This window comes from Bos mutus, chromosome 6, assembly GCF_027580195.1.
Source record: "Bos mutus isolate GX-2022 chromosome 6, NWIPB_WYAK_1.1, whole genome shotgun sequence".
Lineage (NCBI taxonomy): Eukaryota > Metazoa > Chordata > Mammalia > Artiodactyla > Bovidae > Bos > Bos mutus.
This window is the reverse complement of record NC_091622.1, coordinates 64,883,920-64,910,381: the sequence shown is the minus strand read 5'-3', so window position 1 is coordinate 64,910,381 and position 26,462 is coordinate 64,883,920. Positions and strand designations below refer to the sequence as shown.

The following is a 26,462-nucleotide window of genomic DNA, read 5'->3' as shown; positions in this document are numbered from 1 at the left end:
TTTGCTGCTTGTTGTTTGCAGCGATAAAATACAAAAGTGAATACAACATTTTCTTTAAAAAAAAAATCACGGAAGAAAAGAATACTCTTTGGATGGCATATTTTTGCAAATAATTGAAGTGATTGTTATATGTAATAGTAATAACACCACGATTCAATAAAGAGGCCATCAGTTTTCCTTTAAGCCAAACGGAAAAGCACAAACTAAATGATTTGTGATAACTTAATCTTTTTCTTTCTCTCTTTTCCTTTTTTGCTTAAATGGTCTCGGGTCTTTTAGTCAACATAGAAAACCTAAATGATGTGTGAATCTGAAACCTCTAGGTGGAGGTAGTATACAACTTCACAATCACAAACAATAAAACAAAACCTTGATTTATTAATAACTTTTATGTTACTGATTTAGAAATCTTTTATTCCTGAGATGGTTCTGCCATAAACAGTATTACTTTGAAAATGTAACAAATTCTGTTTTGCCTATATTCTACAAATATAAATTCTAATTTCTGTTGTTTTCAACAACTTCTTCTTAATTGCAGTCTTTTCTGATTTTTATCATCAGTGGGCATCTTCTGTTTAGTGCCTACATTTAGGATATGGTTTTCAACATACCAGAGTAGTTAATAAAGTCTAAGATTCTTATGAATGTCTATGTAACTATTCCTTTAAAAATTAGTATTTATGATTTTATAATACTTTTATTTCCCTTTTACATTTTATTTTTCCTGTCTCAGTAATTGTTAAAGAATGAAAATATTTTCTAGACTTGAGAAGAAATTTCTTTATCAAGTTGTATTTTTATTTGTAAAATAGCTCCTCATTTAATATCTTAACATTGACTTTCGAAAGAAAATGTGACATTAATTAAAAAACACATTTCAGTGAAAATCTCTAAGTGGAACTTTATGATTATCTTAGTGACTAGTTTTAAAATTAGCTTAAGGCAATATAGAAACTTTTGAGGCTCAACGTATGAAATAATTTTCTTATATAATTTTAAAATGTTTCTTTATACCACAATTTTAATATTTTCTCTGAAGAGAATATTTGTTTGAAGTTGGCTATGAATTTGTTCATGTATTTAGACTATTTTTAGCTACTAGCTGTACAATCATTTAAATGCAAATGAATTCTGTCAATGATATTTTGGACAATGCACCTTGATCAGAATGCAATTACATATATTCTTTGATTTTAAAGGAGTGAACAAACCGTGGTCAGTTAATAATCATTGAAAATCCTCAGAACTTAACCATATTTTTCTTCTACTAATTTTCTGTTCTATATTTGACCAGTAATGCTCATGCCAGTATTTTATTCTATTATATAAATGATTCTTTTTTTGGACTAGTAATTTAAATCTCTGAATCATTCTGAGGGAAAAAAATGGCAGTGAAAAGGGACATTCTGTTTTATACATCCAGTTGCTACTGCACCAAATTGCTGGATGTCACAAAATCAGGTCTCTGGCTTTCTGTTGGAGAAATAATGGAGAAAATCACTGCTTCTAACCGTCTTCCGATGATATTTTAAGACCATTTATTCTTTCTGCAAATTTATATCACTCACACACATACACATACACATGCACGCACACACACATACACACACACGAAGTAGCTGGGCATGTTAATCTTTGGATGACCTCTGTTGCTCGCTCTCCATAGAGGCCAGTCGGTCGGAGGGGTACTCCTCCAAGGCTATCTGCAGCTCTTGTGTGCTCTGCTGATCCTTTCAGAGCCCACCTCCACCTCCTGGCTACACTGGAGCCTGGAAGACAGCCAGCGGAGTTTCCCTGATGTCTATATTGCACTTGGCCATTGGGTGGAGGTATACCCAAAGTTAGAAAATCATATTTGCTTTAAAAGAGAAAAAGACATGAAAAGAAAAGACATTTCTGAGGAAGATAGAGAAATTTTGTGCTTCCAAGGAGGCGATTTATTTTCCAACTAATATTCAGACCCCTGAAGAGTTATTTCAGGAATCCCTTTGGTTTTTGTACCTTTGTAAACGCAGGATAGCATTGCTAATACTGTTTGCATGTGATCATCTCCAGTCATAATGTATCCTAGGGAATGGATTTTAGAAAGAAATGAATAGTTCACCCAGTATGCTGAGTGGTAGGAATCTGAAATAATTTTGATTTCACACTTCTGATAATCTAGTATTTATTACCCATTTACAACAGACTGTTTACCTTCCTCATTGACACACTGATATTTATAGAACTGGAAAAAAAAAAAGGAGAAAATGGGTGGCACAAATAGCTTACGGAGCCTTAAAATTCAAATCAAGGAAGAAGAGCATGTTGGCACTTGCAAAAAACATATATGTATATGTATCAGCTTGTAAAATTATCTGTTTAGGTTGGTGCTGGCTAACATCCAAGAAGATGAGGCTAAAAATAACATTACCATCTTTACAAGAATTCTAGACAGACTTCTGGATGGTTACGATAATCGGCTTAGACCAGGACTGGGAGGTAAAAATAGTTTTCCTTTTCTTAAACACAAAATAATGCCTTTAAAAGTTAAAGGTAATATTTATATTTTAATACATTTGATACATGAATGCCACTGCTATGTATTAAAAAACACAGATAATAGAAAATAGGGTATATGAAATAACTATCTCTGATTCCTCTTATACAGACAAAATGTATTTAACATAGCTTTTACAGAATACCTGAAGTCCTATAGAACCGAGACTTTGTGCATGAATAATTTTTAAGTTAGTTTATTGATAACAGCTAAGTTTTTCAAACTTAGAGTATATGGAAGTGTGACATTATTGGATAGATATGCTTGCTCAGTATCTTTGATTTCCTTCACTGGATTTTGCAGATGCCTATTTTCGGATTGGTATAGATGTGTAGAAATGAGAAACATAAAAATGTAAAGGAGTGTCTGGGTTGAATTTTAGCAAATATACTTATTAGGATTCTGTGATGATATTTCTTTACACATGCATATGACTTTTCTAAGGTATAGCTTCGGTTTAGCATTCTTGAAACTTTCAAAGATATTTTGGATCTACTTTAGCTGTAGACCTCAGTTATTGGCCTGTGGCACAGTTTGAAATCAAATTTAAATGTTTTTTCTCAACTCAGAAGAACAAATCTGTTTTATTTTTTCTATACAGGTAAAGGAAATTAAGCTTGGCTAATATGTTAATTTTTAATTATCCTTTAGCATAGTTGGATGATACTAAGGATATTAGGTGTAAATAGGATAGATGTGTAATTCCTAAAAGAATTCTGGGTTAAAATAGTGTTACTCATCAGTTCTAATATGATATATATGTGTATATGTATATATGTGTACATATATGTACATGTATATATATACACACATATATGTGTGCAGATATATGAATGCACACATTTATCAAGTGTATGTTATACTGATTAGGATATTCAGTTTAATAACTAATTAAAAATTAAGACAAATTAGCTGAATGCTTAGTACTGACCAAAGATTTATATAGTTAGCCTGATTATTACCCATTTGGCAACTTTGCCTTTTTAAATTGCTTGAAGAGATGTGTAGTGACTAAATACCTGGATGTCCATGTCAATATTGTCTTTGAAAAATATAAAAGATGGTTAATTCTATACATATTTGGCAATTGTATAAATCATACAGTCATTGCCCAGGAGTCAGAATAGTTGGAAAAGATTCAAGTTGTTTTAAGTAATATGCCATTTAATTGCTACTGGTTTTGGACTTGAATCCTGAGTGGTACCTTGCATTTTAAGAGGGAAGTGCTGGGAAGGAATAACATCAGAAGTACGGTGTGTTCTGTCTCTCAGAGAGAATTCAATTGTTTAATATACACTTAGTCTATTAAAAGTAAAAACTAATAGAAAAAAGTATTTCCTTAGTAATTAACATGCCTAATGACCATGAATATAAGGCATTACTGTCCATGTTAATATATATAGCAAGGAGCTAATGTCAAATTCATACAATAGACGTGTGCCTAGCATGAGGCTGTCATAGTTTATGATGGTGGTTTGAGAGGTAGATTGCACTAAGGCAGATATGTTTTCCAAGGTATAGATTTTATTATTTTTAAATAAATCATGTGCTGTCAAAAAAACTTAAAATATTTGAGCTAGATCTTGGATTTTGTCTGTGAGTTTTTAGGAGAAATATTTATACTATCAGTGTGTAGTTGGAACATAAAAACTACCTGTTAAAGGACATGGACATTGCCATTTATCTCTTCATATTTCTTTTTAAATACCTCTTCCATTCTTTTTACTTCCATTAGCAGCATTTGAATATAAATCCTTGTCACTCATTCTGTAGGTTAATGCAGTAGACGAAGTGGGTTGTCAGCTTCTTGCCTGGTGACTTCCTTCCCCAGTCCTTCTCTGACATTGGACTTGTGCTAATATTTCACAGTCACATTAGTCTTCTGTTAGTCAATACTTTTCATATATTACCCTCTTGTCTTGCCTACATAGTCACTCAGTCATGCTCAACTCTTTGTGACCCCATGGACTATAGCCCTCCAGGCTCCTCTGTCCATGGAGATTCTCCAGGTAAGAAGACTGGAGTGGGTTGCTATGCTCTCCTCCAGGGGATCTTCCCAACCCAGGGATTGAACCCAGGTCTTCCGCGTTGCAGGAGGATTCTTACTGGGGAAGCCCAAGAATACTTGAGTGGGTAGCCTATCCCTTCTTCAGAGGATCTTCCCAACTCAGGAACTGAACCAGGGTCACCTGCATTGCAGGCGGACTCTTTACCAGCTAGCAACCAGGGAAGCCCCTCTCATCTTGATCAAATGCCTTTTATAGCTCCCTATTGCTTTCTGTAGACAATGATGAAGAGGAAGTGGAAGGAGTATAGTCCTTGCATGCACATTGATCTAGATTAGAATTCCTGCTCCATCTTCACACTTAAAACCATCCTTGGCCTGTTTCCTTCTGTTTACAATGACATGATATATTTACTTTCTGTATTATAGGTTTGTTGAAAGGATTACATAAATAAAAGTGTATACCAAAGCAAATGCCAGGTACTAGCATTTAAACTCAATCAATTCCTTTGCTCCTTCCATAGGTTCCTACTTTGACAATCAAAACTTTTACAGTTTACTTCTCTGGCTTCATTTTTACTTTGTCACTCATGCATCCTGCACTTCAAACACATCTATCCATTTCTCTTGATAATCCATTCACATCTTCTCCCTTGGCTGGCTTCCCTGGTAGCTCAGAAGGTAAAGCATCTACCTGCAATGCAGGAGACCCAGGTTCCATCCCTGGGTGGAGAAGATCCCCTGGAAAAGGAAATGGCAACCCACTCCAATATTCTTGCCTGGAGAATTTCATGGACAGAGGAACCTGGCAGGCTACAGTCCATGGGGTTGCAGAGAGTTGGACACAACTGAACGATTAACACACCCTTGGCGTTTGATCATATTAACTCTTTCTGGGGAATAATTCCTCCGAGGAATCATTCTTCCTCCTCCTTTCTGCTGAACTAAACTTTTCCTGTGATGACCACCTCAACACGGGTCCTTTTGAGTAGCACCCTTGATTGAATTGAAACACCCAGATTCAATTTTCTCTCTGCTGAATTTCTTTAGCAGTCGTTGGCTCTGTATCTCATTTGGTACTTATTATGTGCTATCTTGGATGATTTATTATCTTTTTATGTGTCTCTTGTTACCTTAACAAGATTGTAAACTTATTGAGGCAAGATATTGTATCATAAATCCTCTGCACTCTCAGGAACTAAATATTGATTTGCATATGGTAGACATAAAATAAATGTTGATTGCTTGATTAACTTTTCTGTGACCAGTTAATCATCTGTAAAATGGGATTACTCACATCTGGCTGACCTTTTGAGTTGGGAATGTTGAGGGTATATGTTGAGCATCATGCTGCAGGAAGGTGGTGTGTTTTGGTGAAGAGAACAAACTTTAAACTGCGGAGATTTTAGGTAAATTCTCAGCTCGGGTACTGAGCAGTCCTGTGACCTTTCAGTACTTCATCTCTCTGGGGACACATCTGTTGTCTATAAAATGGGATTACAATGATTATTATTAGGATTTTTGATGATTATTAATTATAATGATATATGCAGAGGATTTAGCCATGACTGGCCTATAGTAGAGAGTTAATACATAATAACTGGAAGGTTTTCAAAACCTTAGTAAATACAGTGTTGTAAATTTCAGTTATTATTGTGGTTTCCTCTCTGTTCAAAATTCTTAGCCTGACCATCCATATGTTATTTCAAATAAAAAGTTCTGGGAAATTATTTGTATCATTATGTCTCAGAAATTAATAATAAGGAGGGAATGGGTTTGAGTCAATATTTCAAACTGAACATCTCTATATTGATGAGTAATCTGGATAATTAAACTTAATTATTATTATATTTCCTTAGTAATGAAATGTAAATGAGTATATAGGAAAGAGAAATCAGTTTGGGACTTACATACATGATGAAAGTTGTACAATATATTGAATGATAAAATTTTAAGATATTTAATAATCAATTATGAAGTGAAATGTTAGATGCTCAGTCATGTCTGACTTCTTTTGACTCTATAGACTTCTATAGACAGGCTTCTCTGTCCATGGAATTTTCCAGGCAAAAATACCGGAGTAGGTTGCCATTTCCTTCTCTAGGGGATCTTCCCGACCTAGGGATCAAACCTGGATCTCTTACATTGCAGGCAGATTTATGCAGGCAGATTAATTAATCTTTTTCTTCTTCCAGTTTTATTTAGGTATAATTTACATCTAGCACTATAAACATTTAAGTTGTACAGAACTATGGTTCCTCTTTAACCTGTAGGTCCAAAGACATTACTCAGCTGCTCAAAATCCTGCAATGGTTTCTACTTCAGTCAAAATAATACACAAATCTCTTTTGATGGCCTCCAAGGCCCTGCATGATCTGTCTTCCTATTTTTTGCCTCTCCTCACACCACTCTCCTTCTTGCTAAGACTACTATAGTCACATTGGCATCTTTTCTGTTCCATGAAGACACCAGCATATTCCTTGTAGCTTTTCCCCTATTTCCTCTGCCTTGGGTATCCGTTGATCTCACCTTCTCAATAAGGCCTACTCTGACCAATAAAATAAATACTATAACATGTTCATCCTCTAGCAATTCTGATCCTTCTTACTCAGTTTCAGTATTTTTTTTCCCTTTTTAAATTTGGTTCTTATTATTTTTTAATACACAAGATAATTTTTTAATCATTATGTTAATTGCTTATTTTGTCTCTTTTGCCAGAATTCAGGCCAATGAAGGTAGGAGTTTCGACCAGTTTTATTATCTGGTCCTCAAGCATCTATATCAGTGCCTGAAACATAGAAAGTGTGGAATTAAATATTTCTTGAATGAATTTTAATTTTATTCTTTTATTTAGTATACTTTCATGAAAAGAATAAACTATAGAACTTACCTTATCCTTAAAATCATCTGGACAGTTTTATTTCCTTACCTTACTGGTCTTTCATTGTCAGCATCAGCATATTAGGTTGACTTTTTGTTGAATAGAAACAATTACTACACCAGTTATTCCAGCTCTTGCCTTATATTAGTTATGATTCTGCTTTGAACCACCTGTGTGTCTTTGGATGATTTATTAATTCCATCTGTGACTTCACTAATCCCATCTGTGACTTAATCTACTCATCTGTGAAATTGGAGGAGAGAGTCTACTTAGCCTATATATGTCACAGGGATAATGGCACGGTTCAACTAAATTAAAAAATTTTAAGAAAATATGATGTGGGGTACAATTGATAGCTATTAGTGTTGTTAGGAATAAGAGAGGAGAGTTCTTCAAGGAGAATGTCATCTTAGAAGGTAGTATCCTTGAAAACAGAGGAAGAAAATATTGGTAGGTCTTGGTTGGCTTGAAAGTGAAAGTGAAAGTCATTCTGTTGTGTCCAACTCTTTGCGACTCCATGGACTATACAGTTCATGGAATTCTCTAGTCTAGAATACTGGAGTGGGTAGCCTTTCCCTTCTCCAGGGGATCTTCCCAACACAGAGATTGACCCAAGTCTCCCATATTGCAGGCGGATTCTTTACCAGCTGAGTCACAAGGGAAGCCCAAGAATACTGGATTGGGTAGCCTATCCCTTCTCCAGTGGATCTTCCTGTCCCAGGAATTGAACTGGGGTCTCCTGCATTGCAGGTGGATCCTTTACTAACTGAGCTATCAGGGAAGCCCCTTGGTTGGCATACTTTATTGTAAATCTGGAAACATATCTATCAAGACCATATATTCAGACTAGCTAAAACTAACCACTGAATCAGTTTTTCCTTTTATCTTCATTTTACTCATTGGAGCTAACAACTAGGGTACCACCTATGAGTTTTCACATTCCATAAGAGGCTTTCAAATTGGTAGCTGAATCAAAGGAGCAACATTTTTTTTCTTTTTTGACCATGTTTATAGGGTCACTAAGAAGATGGATGTTTAGACAGGCCTCATATATTTATGACAGCTAACACTGACGGTGCTCAACAGTGACAACTATTAGAAATGACAAAGCTTGGCATCTAAATTATAGATTCAGTCTGGGAAATCTAGATTGAGTACCATGTGCTTAACTGCATTTTGATAAGCTATTTTAAGGAGCTTGTCTAGATAGAATCTCTTCTCTAGTGCTTTGTTTTGTCTTCTAAAAACTTGAAGAAGCTTTATGCTAAGGCCATGAAGAACATGATGTCAGATTATACAGTTAGGATCTGAGTGTCAGGTTCCAACTTCACTCTTGGATATTTTTCCTCCAGCTGTAGAGAGATGGATGTTTCTATGCATTTTACTACTCTCGGATTTATAAAACTAAAACATAAGATATTCAGTGGACAAAAATTAGTACAAAAAAAGTCTGGTCTCTCGCAGAACCTAAGAGAGAGTATGATTTCAATATTGCATAATATTACTTTGTGAAGAAATGGTTTAGGATCAGTACCTCTGAATAGCAACATCTTTGAATTTGAATTCTGTTGCCACACTATATTAACTACAAAACTTTCCACTCAACCTCCCTTTGCTTTGGTTTCTGTATTTGTAAAATGTATCTGACTTATTGGTTTGTTAAGGATTTAATGTAACCTTTTTTGGAGTGTCTGACAGAGTAGGAACTCAATACTTGTAGATATTCCTGTCATTGTTGGTTCTACTTCTAGTATGAATGCAATAGAGGCCATCAATCAGTATTTCCCTTAATTTATAAAAACTGAAACTTATAAAAAAGGATAAATGTGTGGCACATATAACCCAATATTAAAGAAAGGATGTATTTTTTGTGTTTTTTTTTTATGCTGTTAGTTTCATTTTGGAGCATACCTTTGTATTAATATATGTACAGAAACTTGAAAACAAAACCAGTCACAAAAGGAAATATATCATGTTGTCATGACATGTATCAATTAGATATCATCAGTTCATGATAATGAATTTTCCTGTAAGAGCAAAATTATATTTATAAAATGACTTCACTGTATGATGCAGATGATGGTTTTAGGGGCATAAAACTGAGAGCATGTCCACGATCCTAGGCTGGGATGTGTCAGGAACTTGAATGGCATAAGCTCTGGGTGTTGCAGCTCAGAGTGCATGCCTGATGTTTAACAGCATCTTAAGGGGTGAGGGATGGTGGAGACATTAGGAGATAGCACACTGAAAATGATCTGGAATTGAAGTGGGGAGGGGACAAGCTGGGCAGACAGGAAGGAATTGAGCCTTTGAGAAGTTCTTGTCTCAGGTGGAGGCAGGGCAAGCTTCTTGTATCAGGCCTCTGCTTGAAAGCTATGATATTCAGCATCTCCTCCTCGTTGGGCAGCTGTGATGGGGCTGATGTTCTGGAAGAGGCATGAGTCAGTGGAGCATCCAGCCTCCCCTCTCTCCTGACTCAGCCTTCTGAGGTCCCCCAGAGTTGCTAGAGTAGGATAACCTTCTCAGCCGTAAGATGATTTTAAAGCCTCTTTCACTCTCTGCCACCAGATCTTCTCCACCCACTTAAGTTTGGCTCAGAGTTACAGGAGACATTGTGTTTGATTAATTCAAGAATGATAAAATGAAAATAAATTGGGATGGCTTCACCTAAGTGTGTAAATTTGTAAGTAAAGTGTTAGTTGCTCAGTCATGTCTGACTCTTTGCAACCCCATGGACTGCAGCCCACCAGGCTCCTCTGTCTATGGGATTCTCCAGGCAAGACTACTGGAATGGGTTGCCATGCTTTTCTCCAGGGGATCTTCTCAACCAAGGGATCAAACCCAGGTCTCCCACCCACATTGCAGGCAGATCCTTTACCGTCTGAGCCACCTGGAAAGTGTGTGAGTAGCTTTGGATAAATCTATAAATGATAGAAATCAAGTTATTTTTCATTTCTTCTTTACTGAAAATTATTTTGTGGGAGGCATGAAGCATAGAACACAGAAAGATACCAGCTCCCTGAAGTAGGATGCTGTTTTGTTGTTTTTCATTCGCTAAGTCATATCTAACTTTTTGTGACCCTATGGACAGCATGCCAGTCTACTCTGTCCTTCACTGTCTCTGAGAGTTTGCTCAAATTCATGTCCATTAAGTCAGTGATGCTATCTAACCATCTCCTCCTCTGCTGTCCCTTCTCCTGCCTTCAATCTTTCCCAGCATCAGGGTCTTTTCCAGTGAGTCAGCTCTTCACATCAGGTGGCCCAAGTATTGGAGCTTCAGCTTCAGCATCAGTCTCTCCAGTGAATACTCAGGGTTGACTTCCTTTAGGATTGACTGGTTTGATCTCCTTGCTCATCAAGGGACTCTCAGGAGTCTTCTCCAGCACCACAGTTTGCAAGCTTCAGTTCTTCAGGATGTTGTTTGGGAGGCTGGAAACTCTGGACATGACTTTCAAAATCAGTTTCTTCAGCTTTGGATAGGGCCTGTACTCACCCTTCTGCATAGAAATTGTGTATGCTAACTTAAACTAGACACATGGTAATGTAATATGCAGACTTTTGGATTCTTTTTAATATTTTGAAGCAGACTAAGAAACCTCTTTGAGTATCTGTACACCCTCACTCTAAAGCTGTGTGTTGCTTGCCCACTCCCTGTCAGGGACTGGGGCTAAGACAGGTTTCTTCAGAAATGGTTAGAATGAGGTTCTGTAGAACTCTTTCTCAGTATTTTGCTCTAACTATATATATATATATATATATAGTGATTATTTTGTAGGAAAGGTAGACTGAGTGAGTGCATGGCAGTAATGGGTTGCATTAGATTAGATGGTGGCACTTTCTTCCCAAACAGCATCTCCTACAAAATTCAAGGCAGCATCACTGAAGTGAGTGACCCAGAGACTACTTTCTCCGTTTTACTGAACTAACACTAAAGCCTTGTTTTCACCTTAAATGGTTTTGGTTAATAGCAGCTTCTTTCAGCCACTGCAGCTAGAAAGGCATTGCCCTCAATCATAATTTTGAGGGATTGTTATTTTTGTTCTTTCAGGCACAAGTATGCCTCGCTCAATGTGTTGTTTTCTCACCAGCTTTTACGCTCAGGTGCAATCAGTGTTTTTCACTCTTTCACCCCTTAATGCACATGGATAAATTGGACCATAGGCAGGACTGATCCATTTGTGTTAGTGTTGTTTTTTGATTGATACAGCTCAATCATGTTGTGGAAATCTATATTGGCGGTGGAGGTGGCCAAGTGAACAGCTTGGCTAGTTAGCAGTTCATTATTTCTCAATGTGTTAATGTGAAAAGAGACAAATGAAATTAGTTTGCTCCCTAACGCGTGTGTTGAAGACTTATGACATGCCAGACAATCTGCAGGATATAAAGATGTACAAGGTGTAGTGTTGGTCTCCAGGGGATAAAATCCCTTCAATTCAGTTCAGTCACTCAGTCGTGTCTGACTCATGGCGACCCCATGGACTGCAGCACTCCAGGCTTCTCTGTCTGTCACCAACTCCCTGAGCTTACTCAAAGTACTGTCCGTGGCGTTGGTGATGCCATCCAACCATCTCATCTTCTGTCATCCCCTTCTCTTCCAACCTTCAATCTTCCCCAGCATCAGGTTCTTTTCAAATGAGTCAGTTCTTCGCATCAGGTGGCCAAAATATTGGAGTTTCAGCTTTAGCATTAGTCCTTCCAATGAATATTCAGGACTGATTTCCTTTAGGATGGACATTTGGATCTCCTTGCTGTCCAAGGGATTGTCACGAGTCTTCTCCAACACCACAGTTCAAAAGCATCACTTCTTTGGTGTTCAGCTTTCTTTATAGTCCAACTCTCACATCCATTTATGACTAATGGAAAAACCATAGCCTTGACTAGATGGACCTTTGTTGGCAAAATAATGTCTCTGCTTTTTAATACTCTGTCTAGGTTGGTCATAGCTTTTCTTCCAAGGAGCAAGTCTTTTAATTTCATGGCTGCAGTCACCATCTGCAGTGATTTTGGAGCCCTCCAAAATAAAGTCTGTCACTGTTTCTACTGTTTCCCCATCTATTCCCCATGCCATGAAGTGATGGGACCAGATGCCATGATCTTAGTTTTCTGAATGTTGAGTTTTAAGCCAACTTTTTCACTCTCCTCTTTCACTTTCTTCAAGAGGCTCTTTAGTTCTTCTTCGCTTTCTACCTTAAGTGTGGTGTCATCTGCATATCTGAGGTTATTGCTATTTCTCCCAGCAATCTAGATTCCACCATGTGGTTCATCCAGCCCAGCGTTTCTCATGATGTACTCTGCATATAGGTTAAATAAGCAAGGTAACAATATACAGCCTTGATGTACTCCTTTCCCGATTTGGAACCAGTCTGTTGTTTAATGTCCAGTTCTAATTGTTGCTTCTTGACCTGCATACAGATTTCTCAGGAGGCAGGTCAGGGGGTCTGATATTCCCATCTCTTTAAGAATTTTCCAGTTTGTTGTGATCCATGCAGTCAAAGGCTTTTGGCATGGTCAATAAAGCAGAAGTAGATGGTTGCTTTTTTGATGATCCAGCAGATGTTAGCAAATTGAAATCCCTTGGAGGGCTGATAAGGTAGGTACAGTGTGATTCTCAAAATAACTTGAAACAGTAAATACATGTTCCATTATCAGAAAATGCTATTAAAATTTAGAGAAGAAATCACTTCTACTTGTACAACTGGAGTTAGCCAAGTTCTGTCTCTGTGGGCATAGTTCATTCATTCCATTGTTTCTTACCAAGGGCCAACAGTTTGCTGGGTCCTGCTGGAAATACTGGAAACGTTCAATACTATGGCAAAGAGGACCAAGTCTTTGCAGAAATATATCACATCTTATTTTGGCTCTTTATGCCTTTTGAGTCTCTTAACGTTGGTTTCTTTATTCTTTCCTTTTTAAGAACATTGAATAATCACCCTATGTTTTTCTTTATTGGACTGTAAGTCTTCTCATACAGAGAAGAGAGATTTCCGATATGTTTGCTGTCAAGCTAAGAATTGTGATAGCCACAGAAAAGTGTAAGATCTGTGTCTGTAGCAGGGATGCTGAGGGTATTTGTGGCAAGAGTGGCTTTCCTAGAGGTAGAAAGGTAAGTGTTAATTCCAGTCGAAACTTCTGGATATTTCTCAGTTTTCTTTTTAAACTGTTCTGCCTTATCCTAATGTTTTGAGCTGCAAATCAGTTAGCAAGTAGACATGAACTGTGAAATTAAAAAAAAAATGACAGGAGTTGTAATATTATGAGGATTTAGTTTATTTTCTTTGAATTTTAATGTTACTGACCCAACACAGAATTCTGGAAACTTGTTTTTAACTTGCGATACCCTCATTCCTCAAGGTACAGATCTTATGATTAGTAGTAAAGTATCATAAGAATAAAATTAATATATAAATCTAAGAGAGTTCATATAGAAGATTATCATATTAAGGTTATCAATTTATAAGATACATAGAGATTCCCTCAAATTCTCCATTGACTTTTGCATTTTAAGTAACTTTTAGGGTAGATTTGATGTCTCTCTATTTGGTGGGCTGCCATCTATGGGGTCGCACAGAGTTGGACACAACTGCAGTGACTTAGCAGCAGCATGTTATTATTATAATTTTTAAACAAATTAGCGTATGTAAAAGTATGAATTCATTTCTATCGAATTCTATTGAATTCAGGAATTTCAATTTTTATTTTTTTGCATTCCTTTTTATTTAGATATTTAAAACATGCACATGAAAAACATAAGAAATGGTTTCATGTAAAATTAAAAAATACAGTACTCTGTTATAAGAACTTTCTTTTTGTAATTATCTTTGTTAAGATTCAGGATGGTAGTTCCTTTTTAGGGGAATAAATGCAAAATGTAGCACAAAGATTGTCCTAGTTGTATATGTGGCATTATTCTTTCTGTATAAAAGTATTTCAGTATTCTTAACAGGAAATGTTCAGTCAGGATATTACTGCTGCTAAAGCAAAAGTAAGGTTTTCTTTTTCTGATATAGTGTCCACAGGAAAAAATATGTCAAAAAGGAAATACTGTTATTTTCAGCTATTTTGTGGAGATGGTTAGTAATTCATAAATTCTATGAATATTTGAGGAATATGATATAATGAATAGTACAATTGGATCTTGTCTATCGAGTAGAGGAATAGAGTTACACCTCAAATTTAAGGAAAATTGAAGAAAGGAGAAAAACTATAAATACCTCTTAAGTACATTCCCAAACCCATTGTCTAGATTATGTTTTGTAGTGGTACATAAATATTTTACTAAGTACTTGGAGGGAATTTGACTTCCATTAAGAACATGAAAGGATCAGGTGCTTTTAGAATGGTATGTGTGTTTGAAAAACTTTCCCAGACAGAAGAGAACTCCAGACTTAAATTGGAGAGTGCTTTGGAGGAGGAAGACAAATGACATGAAATGTTTTACAAAATGATGTGAGGCTTCCATTACCCCTATTTTCTCATGAGAAGATTTTGGATTTTGAAGCAAAAATGCTGAGTTACTACTCAGGTATTTAGGTTGGAGGGTCCACATTTTTCAATAATATGAAGCTTTTACAAGAGAATTAAGCAAATCAGCCATAGGCAGAGAATTAGGGTAAATGGAACAAATTCAGTTTTGTTAGCATGAGTGCATAGAGGACCTCCCCAGTTTCTCAAAAAAGGAAATAGTGGGCTAAAAGGCCAGCCAGGTTTGCAAGGAAGATTGAAGTTTTGGCTACCAAGAGAAAGGAAGTCTTAATTAAAAGGAAATGGAATTGTAAGGCTGGTGTTCAGGTTGGATAGAGGGGAATATGGGAAGGTAGATTTAATTAGTTATCTAGGGCATGTGAGAGGATAATCACTGAAGCAAAAAATGTGAGGCTGATGATTGTGCTTTGTAGAATAGCAAAGGAATCTTCCAACAGCTACTAGAGAAAGAGAAACTCTAAAATCTTAAGAGAATGAATGGGATGGGTTTAGATGATAAAAATATTGTAATGCAATGGGAATGAGTGTAGAGCTATTTTCAAAGGAGTTGTCATTAGAGCATTAGTTACTAAGAGAACAACATCCCTTGATAACTGAGAACTAAAACTGAGTATCCATTTATCATTTTGATTAGCTTTTGCCTTAGTAATAATTACAGAATTATAAGATCAAAGAGAACTAGCAAGAAAACCATACATTGAATCATATGATCAGTAGTACTACTATTATGGTATGCTGCCATTTAAAATAGAGTAAATACCAAAACTTGACTTGTTATTCTTAAAACATGTAAATCCAAATAATAGTGTCTGAATTCTTAAAGGAGAACAGCAGGCAGGTGAAGTAGTGAGGAGACATCTCTGTAGCAGAATTCTTTCAACTTTCATTCTTTCAAGCTTCCCAGATAATCTGAAGAACTCTTGGGAGTTGTTTTTGGATGCCACCAACCTGAGAGTCTGACTCAGCCTTAGCAGGGAGGGTCACCAAGGATTTACGTTATTATCTGTGAAATACAGGGGTGCTGAGAAGCCCCGTGAGGCTCAGCTGCTGACTCAGGTTGGAGATATTTGTGTGTAGATGCAGATCTTCTTGTTACACTGATGTGCCTTCTTTTGCCACTCTCCCTTAGCTGCTGCCACACCCAATCTAGTCTTTGTCATTTCTGGGGACAGCTTCTAGTAAGAGACATTTCACTCTCAGATATCTGACTGCTACCAGTTTTGGGTGCAGCTGCAACTTCTGCTGCTGTTGCTGCTGCCTGGGAACAGCTGGGAAGTTAAGCAAAATCTATCAACAGATAAGGAAAAGTGTTCAGGTGCATGTTTAAGTGAGTGGATATGAAGGTTAGTGGGGCAGAAAGTGACTCTTCATCAAATTCTTTCCCTTTAGGGGATTGTTTTGCAGCTTGTCATTTTTCCAGTTTTCCCCACGTGCTCAGAGAGAGTGGTGTGACACTTTACATACTTCTGTCTGAAGACATCAGCCCAGGATATCATAATCCCAAATGACTTTTCCTAGTGAGAAGGCAATGGCACCCCACTCCAGTACTCTTGCCTGGAAAATCCCATGGACAGAGGAGCCTAGTAGGCTGCAGTCCATGGGGTCGCTAGGAGTTGGAACACGACTGAGCGACTTCACTTTCACTTTTCACTTTCATGCATTGGAGAAGGAAATGGCAACCCACTCCAGTGTTCTTGCCAGGAGAATCCCAGGGACGGGGGAGCCTGGTGGGCTGCCGTCTATGGGGTCGCACAGAGTCGGACACGACTGAAGCGACTTAGCAGTAGCAGTGTGAATTTAATGCTAATTGGAACAAAAGAAACTGTGCTCCATCACATTGGAATAAAATAATAAAACATACGTGAAAGAAGAATATCATGGTAGTTTTTATCAGTTAAGTTATTCTTTTTATTATTACTGTTACTGGTTTACTCTGCCAATTAGGACTTCATAAGTTATGTTTCTAAAGGTTGCAATGATAAACCTTACTTTTTATCAGCATATAATCATAGATAAATTCATTCCTTTTAATTAATTCCTATTCATGCCATAAATTCATTCATTCATCAATACAAAATTGCCAGTAAATATTGATCCTAGATTGGCCATTAAAGTCTGTGGATATGAGGTATAGTGTTAAATACAATTTCTCTATCCAGTTATCTTCCCTGGTGGCTCAGATGGTAAAGAATCCGCCTGCAATGTGGGAGACCTGGGTTAGATCCCTGGGTTGGGAAAATCCCCTGGAGAAGGGCATGGCAAGCCGCTTCAGTATTCTTGTCTGGAGAATCCCTAAGGACAGAGGTGCTTGGCTGGCTGCAGTCCATAGGATCACAAAGAATCAGACACGAATGAGCGACTAAGCACATCCAGTTATCAGTATAGTCTAATTCTGTCACACTCTATGTAAATAAGAATATATCCCTATCTCTATATTTAAAATTTAAAACCAATTTGTGATAAAGCCATGATAATATTTGAACTCTGTTCCAAAAAATTTGTTGGATATTGCAGTTAGCTAGGTGTATGGGAAAAGAATCTGTTGACACAGAGCTTGTGAGTTAATTCAGTGTAAATAATAGATTGTACAATCTGATTCAAATTATAAAATAATTGATTGTAAAACTAATCTAATTCTGAATACAGTATTGCAGTAAATAATGTTTTGCTATCTTAAGTATGGAAAAATAATAGAGCTTTCTCTTTCAGTTATTTTATATTCTATTTAAGCTGCTTCAGAATCTTTTTGGATAGATGAAATGTATTATTTCCTTTTAAAAATATCATGGTTTGTATTAGAGTGCTCGACAGAAACCAGATTATAACCCAGAGGATCCACGTTTTTAAAGAACTAATGGTATTTTAATTTTAAAGATGAAAAGGGGGGGAAGGGCCTTTGTTTTGATCGAAAGAGGCTGTGAGGGCAAAGAAGTGTACAAGAGCATGAACACACTAGTTTATAGGTGAAAAGCCCTTTATTTTTATAAAAGGCCAGTTATTATCTCTGTGCCTCAGTTTCCAAAACAGGAAGTAAGGGAACTCTTGTTGATAACCTGCAGTGCCCCTTCCTTCTAGAATCTCTCCATCATTCTGTGACTCGTTTCAAGTCAAATAGAGTAGAAAATAAGGTTTTTGGAACAGACATCTGAAGCCAATTTTTTCTTCATTGTAGAGAAATAGAGAGACAGAGTATGGGCCTGAATACAAGCTAGCAGAATAAGGCTGCTAGGCCTCAAAAGTGTGGCCAGCTGAGAACAAGGGCTGCTTGGTCTTTCAACTGCTAGCAATTAGGACTTTGTATAAAACTAGCTACTTCCAGGGCATGAACATACCAACTAAGAGCTTCTCTTAAAGCTGAGCAAGGTTGATTAGGAAGTGATTGGGACAAGTGAGGTAGTGACAAGTGTGCCAAATTTTGTTTGCCAGTGTTCTAAACATTGCTGGACACGCCCTCTATATATGATGTAAATGGCCACATCTCTTCAAGCTCACCCTCTTTGTCTACTCTGTTTATCAGTGATCTACTGGCTCTGGAAACTCACTCCTCTTTCCTAATTCTTAGTCTCTCCACGCTTTTCATCTGTTTCAGTCTTTGGTCCCTCTTTTTGAATGTGAGTGCTCTCCAAGAGTCAGCCCTGTTAACTCTTGCTGCTTTTCACTTTATGATTTTCCCACAAGAATTTCATTCAATTCCATAGACACAGATATTAACCTATATGTAGATTCTGTCTCATCCCAATGCTATTTTCTGATGTAAATTTTGCTTGTTATTGCCCAGATGAACTCTCTTTATGATCACTCACTACTTTCAGGATCAAGTTCAGATCATTTAATGTAGCAGTCTTTACAGTCTCTGGCCTCTGTTCACTTTTCTGGTCTCATCACTCACTATTTGATGCCATCTTTCATGAAGTGGCTTAGATTCACTGACCTTGTTTCTGTTTTTATTTTTTAATGCATTTCACTTTCTCTAGCCCAACAAGCTATTGAACCTACTGGGAATGCATTTTCCTTTCTTCATGTTCCAGCTTAGATGTCTTACTTTCTAGTATTGTTATGTGACTGCCATCCCCTCACACACATACATCTCTGTTGAACTAATCACCCATTACTATACTTGGCATCGTATCAACATACTTTTTGTAACTCTGCATTTGACCTATTAGAATCTAAGTTCTCTAAATAAGAGATTTATGACTCCTTGTCTGTTGTTCTAGCCTGGTGCTAGTGTGGGGCTTCTAGAAGGTAGATAGTAATCATAATATTTGTTGAGTAGTTGAACAGACTAGTGATGATCTGTGTCCTTTCATACATTTCTAAAACTTCTGAAAACTAAATTCATAATTTTGCCACCTGAAAATACTTTTTTCCCCCCCTGTGGTTCTCTTGCATGGTTATTGGTAATCCGCATTTGTCAAGCTATGAAAGCTAAAAATCAGAATGATTTTTCAAATTTTCTTTACTCTCTTTCAGTCTCTGTCTGCAAATATATAAATACCAACCTGATTGCTTAGCTTGATTTTGTTTTTAAAGAAATAATTAGCTTAAAACCTTTAAAAATCATGACATTTCTAATAAAATCACGGATTTCTTTCTCTTTCAAAATGGCAGATTTGCTGATCCTAGGCCAAAATATCTGATGCCAGAGATAGAAATTGAGTTGTTGACAACAACTGAAACTGAGTAACAACTTCCCCTATTAGAGGAGGTGTGTCTTCTACATTTATTAATAGCCAGAAATCTCATTCAGCTCATGTCACTCAGTCATATTACCTGCCTGGCAAGTAAATGATATGCTGTCTTCTAAAATACTTCAGTGTATAAATCTAGCTTTATCCAATTCTCTATATTGGCAGATTTTACTTTTTAACTAGATTTGATTATGTGATTCTTTTGCTTAACTTTAGGGCTTTAGGACTTCCCTGATAGCTCAGGTGGTAAAGAATCTGCCTGCAATGCAGGAGACCCTGGTTTGATTCCTGGATTGGAAAGATCCGCTGGAGAAGGGATAGACAACCCACTCTAGTATTCTTGGGCTTCCCTTGTGGCTCAGCTGGTAAAGAATCTGCCTTCAATGTGGAAGACCAGAGTTCGATCCCCGGGTTGGGAAGATCCCTTGGAGAAGAGAAAAGCTACCCATTCTAATATTCTGACCTAGAGAATTCCATGGACTACAGTCCATGGGATCCTAAAGAGTTGGACACAACTGAGCCACTTTCACTTTGCTTAACACTCTTCAGTGTCTTTCTGTTTTTCCCCACTTCCCAGAACATAAACTCCAGTATGAATAACATAGCTTCTGGAAACCAGAACAAAAGGACCAAAACTTTAATGCTTCTCTTGGGTAGAGCAGGTAAAAGAATGGGTTAGCATCATAACAACTGAAGAACTGAACTGTCACTTTTTTTAAAAAAAGGGTTGAGTTTCATATGATTATTGCTATAGAAGTATTTGTGATTAGAGTTGCTGGATACTCCAGTTATTTTTAACAAGTTGTTGGAAATACCAATTTCTATGGGATGTTTCTTCATTTTAAAGACTGATCAATTTTAATTCTAATTAAAGCAAAACCTTATGCAAGTCAAACAATGCACACTTGAATATTATTATTAATAGTTCTCAGGCCCTGATCCGAAACCAAGATTTCTCATGAAGGTTCTGAAGGACTCAATTTGGAGAATTTGTTAAATGCAAATTTATAAAATCTTAAAAAATTCAGTGAATTTTGGTTTGAGCCCAGACACATCTGAATTTCATCAACAGTTTTTGATTCTGATGCAAGTGGCCCAAATGCTGGACTGAGTTATCTGTCTTTAGGTTTCTAGTCTTCTTGTTTTCTTTCATAGGACTTTACCTGAAAACTTTTAGTTAAAGAGGGAGAATGAATGCGTGTAGTAAGATTGGTCCATCACCAGAGGAGTCTGGCTAGCATATTCCTTAATAACTTTGAAGACGGCTTTTGTGTATCACTGTTCTGAGCTGGCTCTCAGTTTACAGTGTCAGAGTTCTTTTGTTTATTAGGTGTATCAATCTGAATTAACCAGCTTATGCTTCAGTAATAACACTCAACTCAAAACATGTTTTGTTTCTTTCTTATTTATCTTGTTCATGACCCAGTGCTGTCCATTGAGGTGGGACAGGTGTGTAGAGATTGGGCTGTCCTACTTCATCCTCCCTTAGGTTCTTAGGCTGAGGGACCTACATCATTTAAAATACTACTTGTCACCATGTCAGGAAAAAGATCAGGAGTAAATTGTCACTTACAGTTTCTGCCTAGATGTGACACAAAATCACATCTCAATTCTTTGCTCAAAAGAAAGCATATAGACATGTTTAACTTCATGGGGTCAGAGATATACAACTCTAACATTTAATTAGAAGCAGAAGAACTGGAGATATTTGGCAGCTTAATGACACTATTCTTAAGGACAAGTGCCCATTTCTTAGATGTCACTCATATTTAGTAGTGACAGATAATATGTACCACTTGGTGATACAGGTCATATTTTATTTTAAGATATAATTCAGGAGCTATGTTTTGTGGTTAACATGCTTAGTGTGTTTATGAGTTAACTGTTATGCTGGTTTGACAGATTGACTTGATATACCTTCAAAACCTTCTTCCCCAACTCCCAGGCATAAAGAGGTTTGCTATTTGGGCTGGAAAGCCAGAGCTTGAATTGCAGGGATTTAAGAGGAGGTCGTCTTTGAAGTGTTAGCCTGCAATCTCTGTGCCAGAGAGAGTGGAATTAAATGGATGAGGAGCAGAGGCCTTGTCTTTCTAGTTTGCTACTATGTCCTCAGTGCCTGGCAGAATACCTAGAATTCACTGTCAAGTGACTCTGTCTGTGAATCCAATGCTCATATACATACAAATACATAGACACATCGATACTTTGGGTAGCTCCTTATTTTGGGTTCTGGTATACATTTTAGGCATTTAACAATGAGTTTTATCTTTAAATATCAGTAATTTTGACCTCCAGCATTTCTTAAAATGGGTCACTCTTCTCAGAAACAATATTAACTGATATATAGGTTCAGTTGCTGTGCTCAACATTAAATTCAATAACGCATAGAATTAGAGTTGTCAGGATGAGCTTGGATTTAATATAGTGAAAGGACTAATTCAGTGGCCTTTGCTGTTGCTGAATTGGGGGACTGTATGTGGGATGATTGTGAACCAAGGTTCTACTGTCTGTAGGGCATTCAGCACTGAATTGTAACCCCAAAATGAGAACACTTGATGAGCCAGTGATAGAAGCAAAAACAAAACTACAAAAATATATTTCATAGGGAAGCGGGGCTCAGGATGGGGAACACATGTACACCCATGGCTGATTCATGTCAATGTATGGCAAAACCACTACAATATTGTAATTAGCCTCCAATTAAAATAAATAAAAATTTTAAAAATATAAATATATATATATATATTTCATAAGCCTGAGTAGCATAAATATAAATATTTTTCTGTGTTGAGATTGGGCTTCCCTGGTGCCTCAGATGGTAAAGAATTTGCCCACAATGCAGGAGACCCAGGTTTGTTACCTGGGTCAGGAAGATCCCTTTGAGAAGGGAATGGCAACCCATTCCAAAATTCTTGCCTGGAGAATTCCATGGACAGAGTAACCTGGCAGGCTACAGTCCATGGGGTCACAAAGAGCTGAATACAACTGAGCAACTGACTCTTTATGTTGAGATTATGCAAAACCATCATTAGTTTTATATGGATGGTTTAAAATGTTCAGTTGTCTTGCAGAAACTATCTAATAACATAATAACATGATCCTGATTGTAATGAATCAATAATAATAATATCTAACATGAACCAGGTAATATGCTAAGCAGCTTACCTATGTTTTAATACTCATTATTACAGGTAGTAATTTGATGATCTCCATTTTTTTTCTCTCATTATGAAAATGAGAGCCAGAGACCAATTATTTGCCCTTCATCACATAATTATTTTGTGATACAATGTGCATTCTGACCAATGAATATTTCTCCAGAACCTTTATCTGATAAATCAGGAATCAAGAACCCCAAAACCAACAGAGGCAGTGAATTGCAATGAAAACATCTCTGCTCTGGGGGCCCAGTTTAAATGCCTTTGGAAGGTGAGGGATGGCTGGCAATCCCACACATTTACTTGATTAGGGGAGTTTCATTATCATATTTCTTGGTCAACCTTGACTTTGACAGGTACCTTGGATTGGATCTGGGTTCAGATACAACAGGACAGAAAGGACATTGATTATACAATCAGTGTACAATATCTTAGGACATTGGTGAATTGAAGCCAGAAGCTTTGGCTCTCTGATGGGGTTTACCCCTTACTTGATGTGAATCACAGCTTTTGCTTTTAATATGCTAAAGAATAACTAAAGACGGTGACAGAAGAAGACCATGTGGTTTAGATCAATCATTTCGGCATTGCTTGATACATAATAAATTGGCACTTAGATTATTTGTGGAATTAATAATGCAGGGAAGCAATCAGTCATATAAATTTCAGCTTTGAAAAACGCGAGAACCCTTTCTCCTAGATGCACTTACCTTTTCATCTTTTGGCCCATGTTAATTTTACCAGGCAGTATAGTGTGTCCAGGGCTTCCCAGGTGGCGCTAGCGATAAAAAACCTGCTTGCCAATGCAGGAGACATAAGAGATGCCAGTTCGATCCGTGGGTTTGGAAGATCCCCTGGACTAGGGCATGGCAACCCACTCCAGTATGACTCTTGCCTGGAGAATCCCATGAACAGAGGAGCCTGGTGGGCTGTGGTCCATAAGGTCGCAAAGAGTCAGACACAACTAAAGCAACTTATCAAGTCTGATAAGCCTAGGTTTTCATTCTGGTCTGAAAAATCTGATGTTTGTACATACTAGTTACCTTTTCTGAACCTCAGTTTCTGCATAGGTAAAATAGGTATAAAATAACCAACGTTCCTAAGAAGATTAAAAACAAAGGAAATTATGTGTGTAATGTTCCTATAAAAGTACATGTCATACAGCAGCCAACTTCCCTGCTCCCTTTTGATTCTTGCAAATATGTTATAATGTGGAGATTTGCTTACAGTTTAGGAAATAATGAATTTAAATGGGAGATCCTTTAAAAACAAGAAATGAGTAGTAATTTTTTTCTAACAGAATTCATGGAATTGGGTGATCTTTAACTACTTACCCTAGGTTAACTATGATTAAACATCTCCTTTTGAGGGGTGCCTTTCCAGCTTGTTGCAGAAGTTTGTCATAATCTGTGAATGGCATGATATTCTTTGTCACACATTGGAATTACATTAAAGCTTGCTTTCAAGATTACATATAAGCAAAAGCGAAGTCACTCAGTCATGTCTGACTCTTTGCGACCCCATGGACTGTAGCCCACCAGACTCCTCCATCCATGGAATTTTTTAGGCAAGAGTACTGGAATGGGTTGCCATTTCCTTCTTCAGGGGATCTTCCTGACCCAGGGATCGAACCTGGATCTCCCGCATTGCAGGCAGACACTTTACCATCTGAGCCACCAGGGAATCCCAAGATTACATATGAAGAAGTATAAAACAAAACAAGGAAATACAGTGTTTCTGAGAAACCATGAGTAGACAAATTAACTATAGTCTACATTCTTGTGACTTTTCTTTGGAAATTCACACTCCCATAAATATGTTGCATCTCCTGGGTATAGATGTAGTTAAACATTAACGGAATAACAACTTAAGGCATTTCTATTAGGCTTCAAATCATAATTACATATGATTTCTTCAAACCTTAAAAAAGATAACTTTTAAATGATTGAAAGTGTTATACAATAGACAATTTTTAAGACTTGTTAACACAAGTACTGTGGAAGATAGAATTCTAAGATAGTCCCCACAATTCCTGCTGCCTGTTTTATAAGTCCTTTGTAATCCTTGGGACTATGAAGGCAACAATCCCATCATTAAGTTTTGTTATATGGCATTTTGCTTTAATAAAGGGAAGCTATCTGCGAGGGCCTGACATAATCAAGCAATTCAGTTGCTCAGTCATTTCTGACTCTGCAAACCCATGGACTACAGCACATCAGGCTTCCCTATCTTTCACTATCTCCTGGAGCTTGTTCAAATTCATGTCCAGTGAGTCAGTGATGCTATTTAACAATCTCATCCTTGAATGTAATCATGGGAGCCCTTTAATCTGGTTCCAGAGGTCAGAGATGGTCAGAGACGGAGAAGTTGGAATAATTTAAAATACAAATGGAATTTAATGTGAAGGAGATTCTTCACTGCTGGAAAGGGCCATGCAGCAAGGAATGTTGACAGCCTCTAGGAGATGAGGCATGGCAGCCAGCAGGAAATGGGGACCTTTATTTTACAGCTGCAAGGAACTGAATTTGGTCAAAAGTTTGAATGAGTGTGGAAGCTGATCCTTCACCAGAGTATCCGGAAGGGAATACCCTAAACAGAGAATCTAACTGTGCCAAGCTAGATTTGCTAAATAGATGTTGCTTCAAGCTCTGAAGTTTGTAATAGTTTGTTGCATGCTGCTGCTGCTGCTGCTAAGTCGCTTCAGTCGTGTCCAACTCTGTGCGACCCATAGACAGTAGCCCACCAGGCTCCCCCGTCCCTGGGATTCTCCAGGCAAGAACACTGGAGTGGGTTGCCGTTTCCTTCTTCAATGCATGAAAGTGAAAAGTGAAAGTGAAGTCGCTCAGTTGTGTCCAACTCTTCGGAACCCCATGGACTGCAGCCTACCAGGCTCCTCCGCTCATGGGATTTTCCAGGCAAGAGTACTGGAGTGGGGTGCCTTTGCCTTCTCTGAGTTTGTTGCATACGTGTGCACTAAATTGCTTCAGTAGTGTCAGACTCTTTGTGACCCTGAAATGTAGCCCACCAGTCTCCTCTGTCCATGGGATTCTCCAGGCAAGAATATTGGAGTAGGTTGCTGTGCTCTCCTACAGGGGATCTTCCCGACCTGGGGATCAAACCACATCTCTTATGTCTCCTGCATTGACACGTGGGTTCTTTACCATTAGCACCACCTGGGAAGCCCTTACACGATATAAAACTAAGGAATACATAATATGGTCCACACATAGCTTGAAGTATGTGTGTGCTTAGTGTCTCAGTCCTGTCCTACCCTTTGTGACCCTTTGAGCCCACAAGGCTCCTCTGTCCATGGGATTCTCCAGGCAAGAATACTGGAGTGGGTTGCCATGCCCTCCTTCAGGGGATAGTCCCAACCCAGGGATGGAACTCAGGTCTCCATCAATGCAGGTGGATTCTTTACCATCTAAGCCACCAGGAAAACTGATAAAACGAATACAATTGCTATTATTCATTTAAAATGTACTAGTTTTTTTTTTTTTTTCAGTGTTTAGTCTGTGCCAAGCACAGTACACATTCCAGACATCATTTCATTTAATTCTTATAAGAACTTAGTCAGATGAGCATTCTGAGCCCATCTGTAAGAAAAACTGCAGCATGTGCAATTTATGACTTATTCACAGGGTCACAAAATTGTTAGAGTATAACTCAAATTTGAACTTAGATTTCTCTAAGTTTTGGCATCTTA

General features: G+C 37.5%; 1 protein-coding gene across 1 annotated transcript in view; it reads left to right on the top strand.

Moving 5' to 3' along the window:
* GABRA2 (gamma-aminobutyric acid type A receptor subunit alpha2) overlaps positions 1 to 26,462 on the top strand; it is a 146,428-nt gene that overhangs the window by 1,414 nt on the left and 118,552 nt on the right. The window contains 1 exon segment of the mRNA XM_070372348.1: positions 2,366 to 2,481. Coding sequence (XP_070228449.1) covers positions 2,366 to 2,481 — 116 coding nt within the window.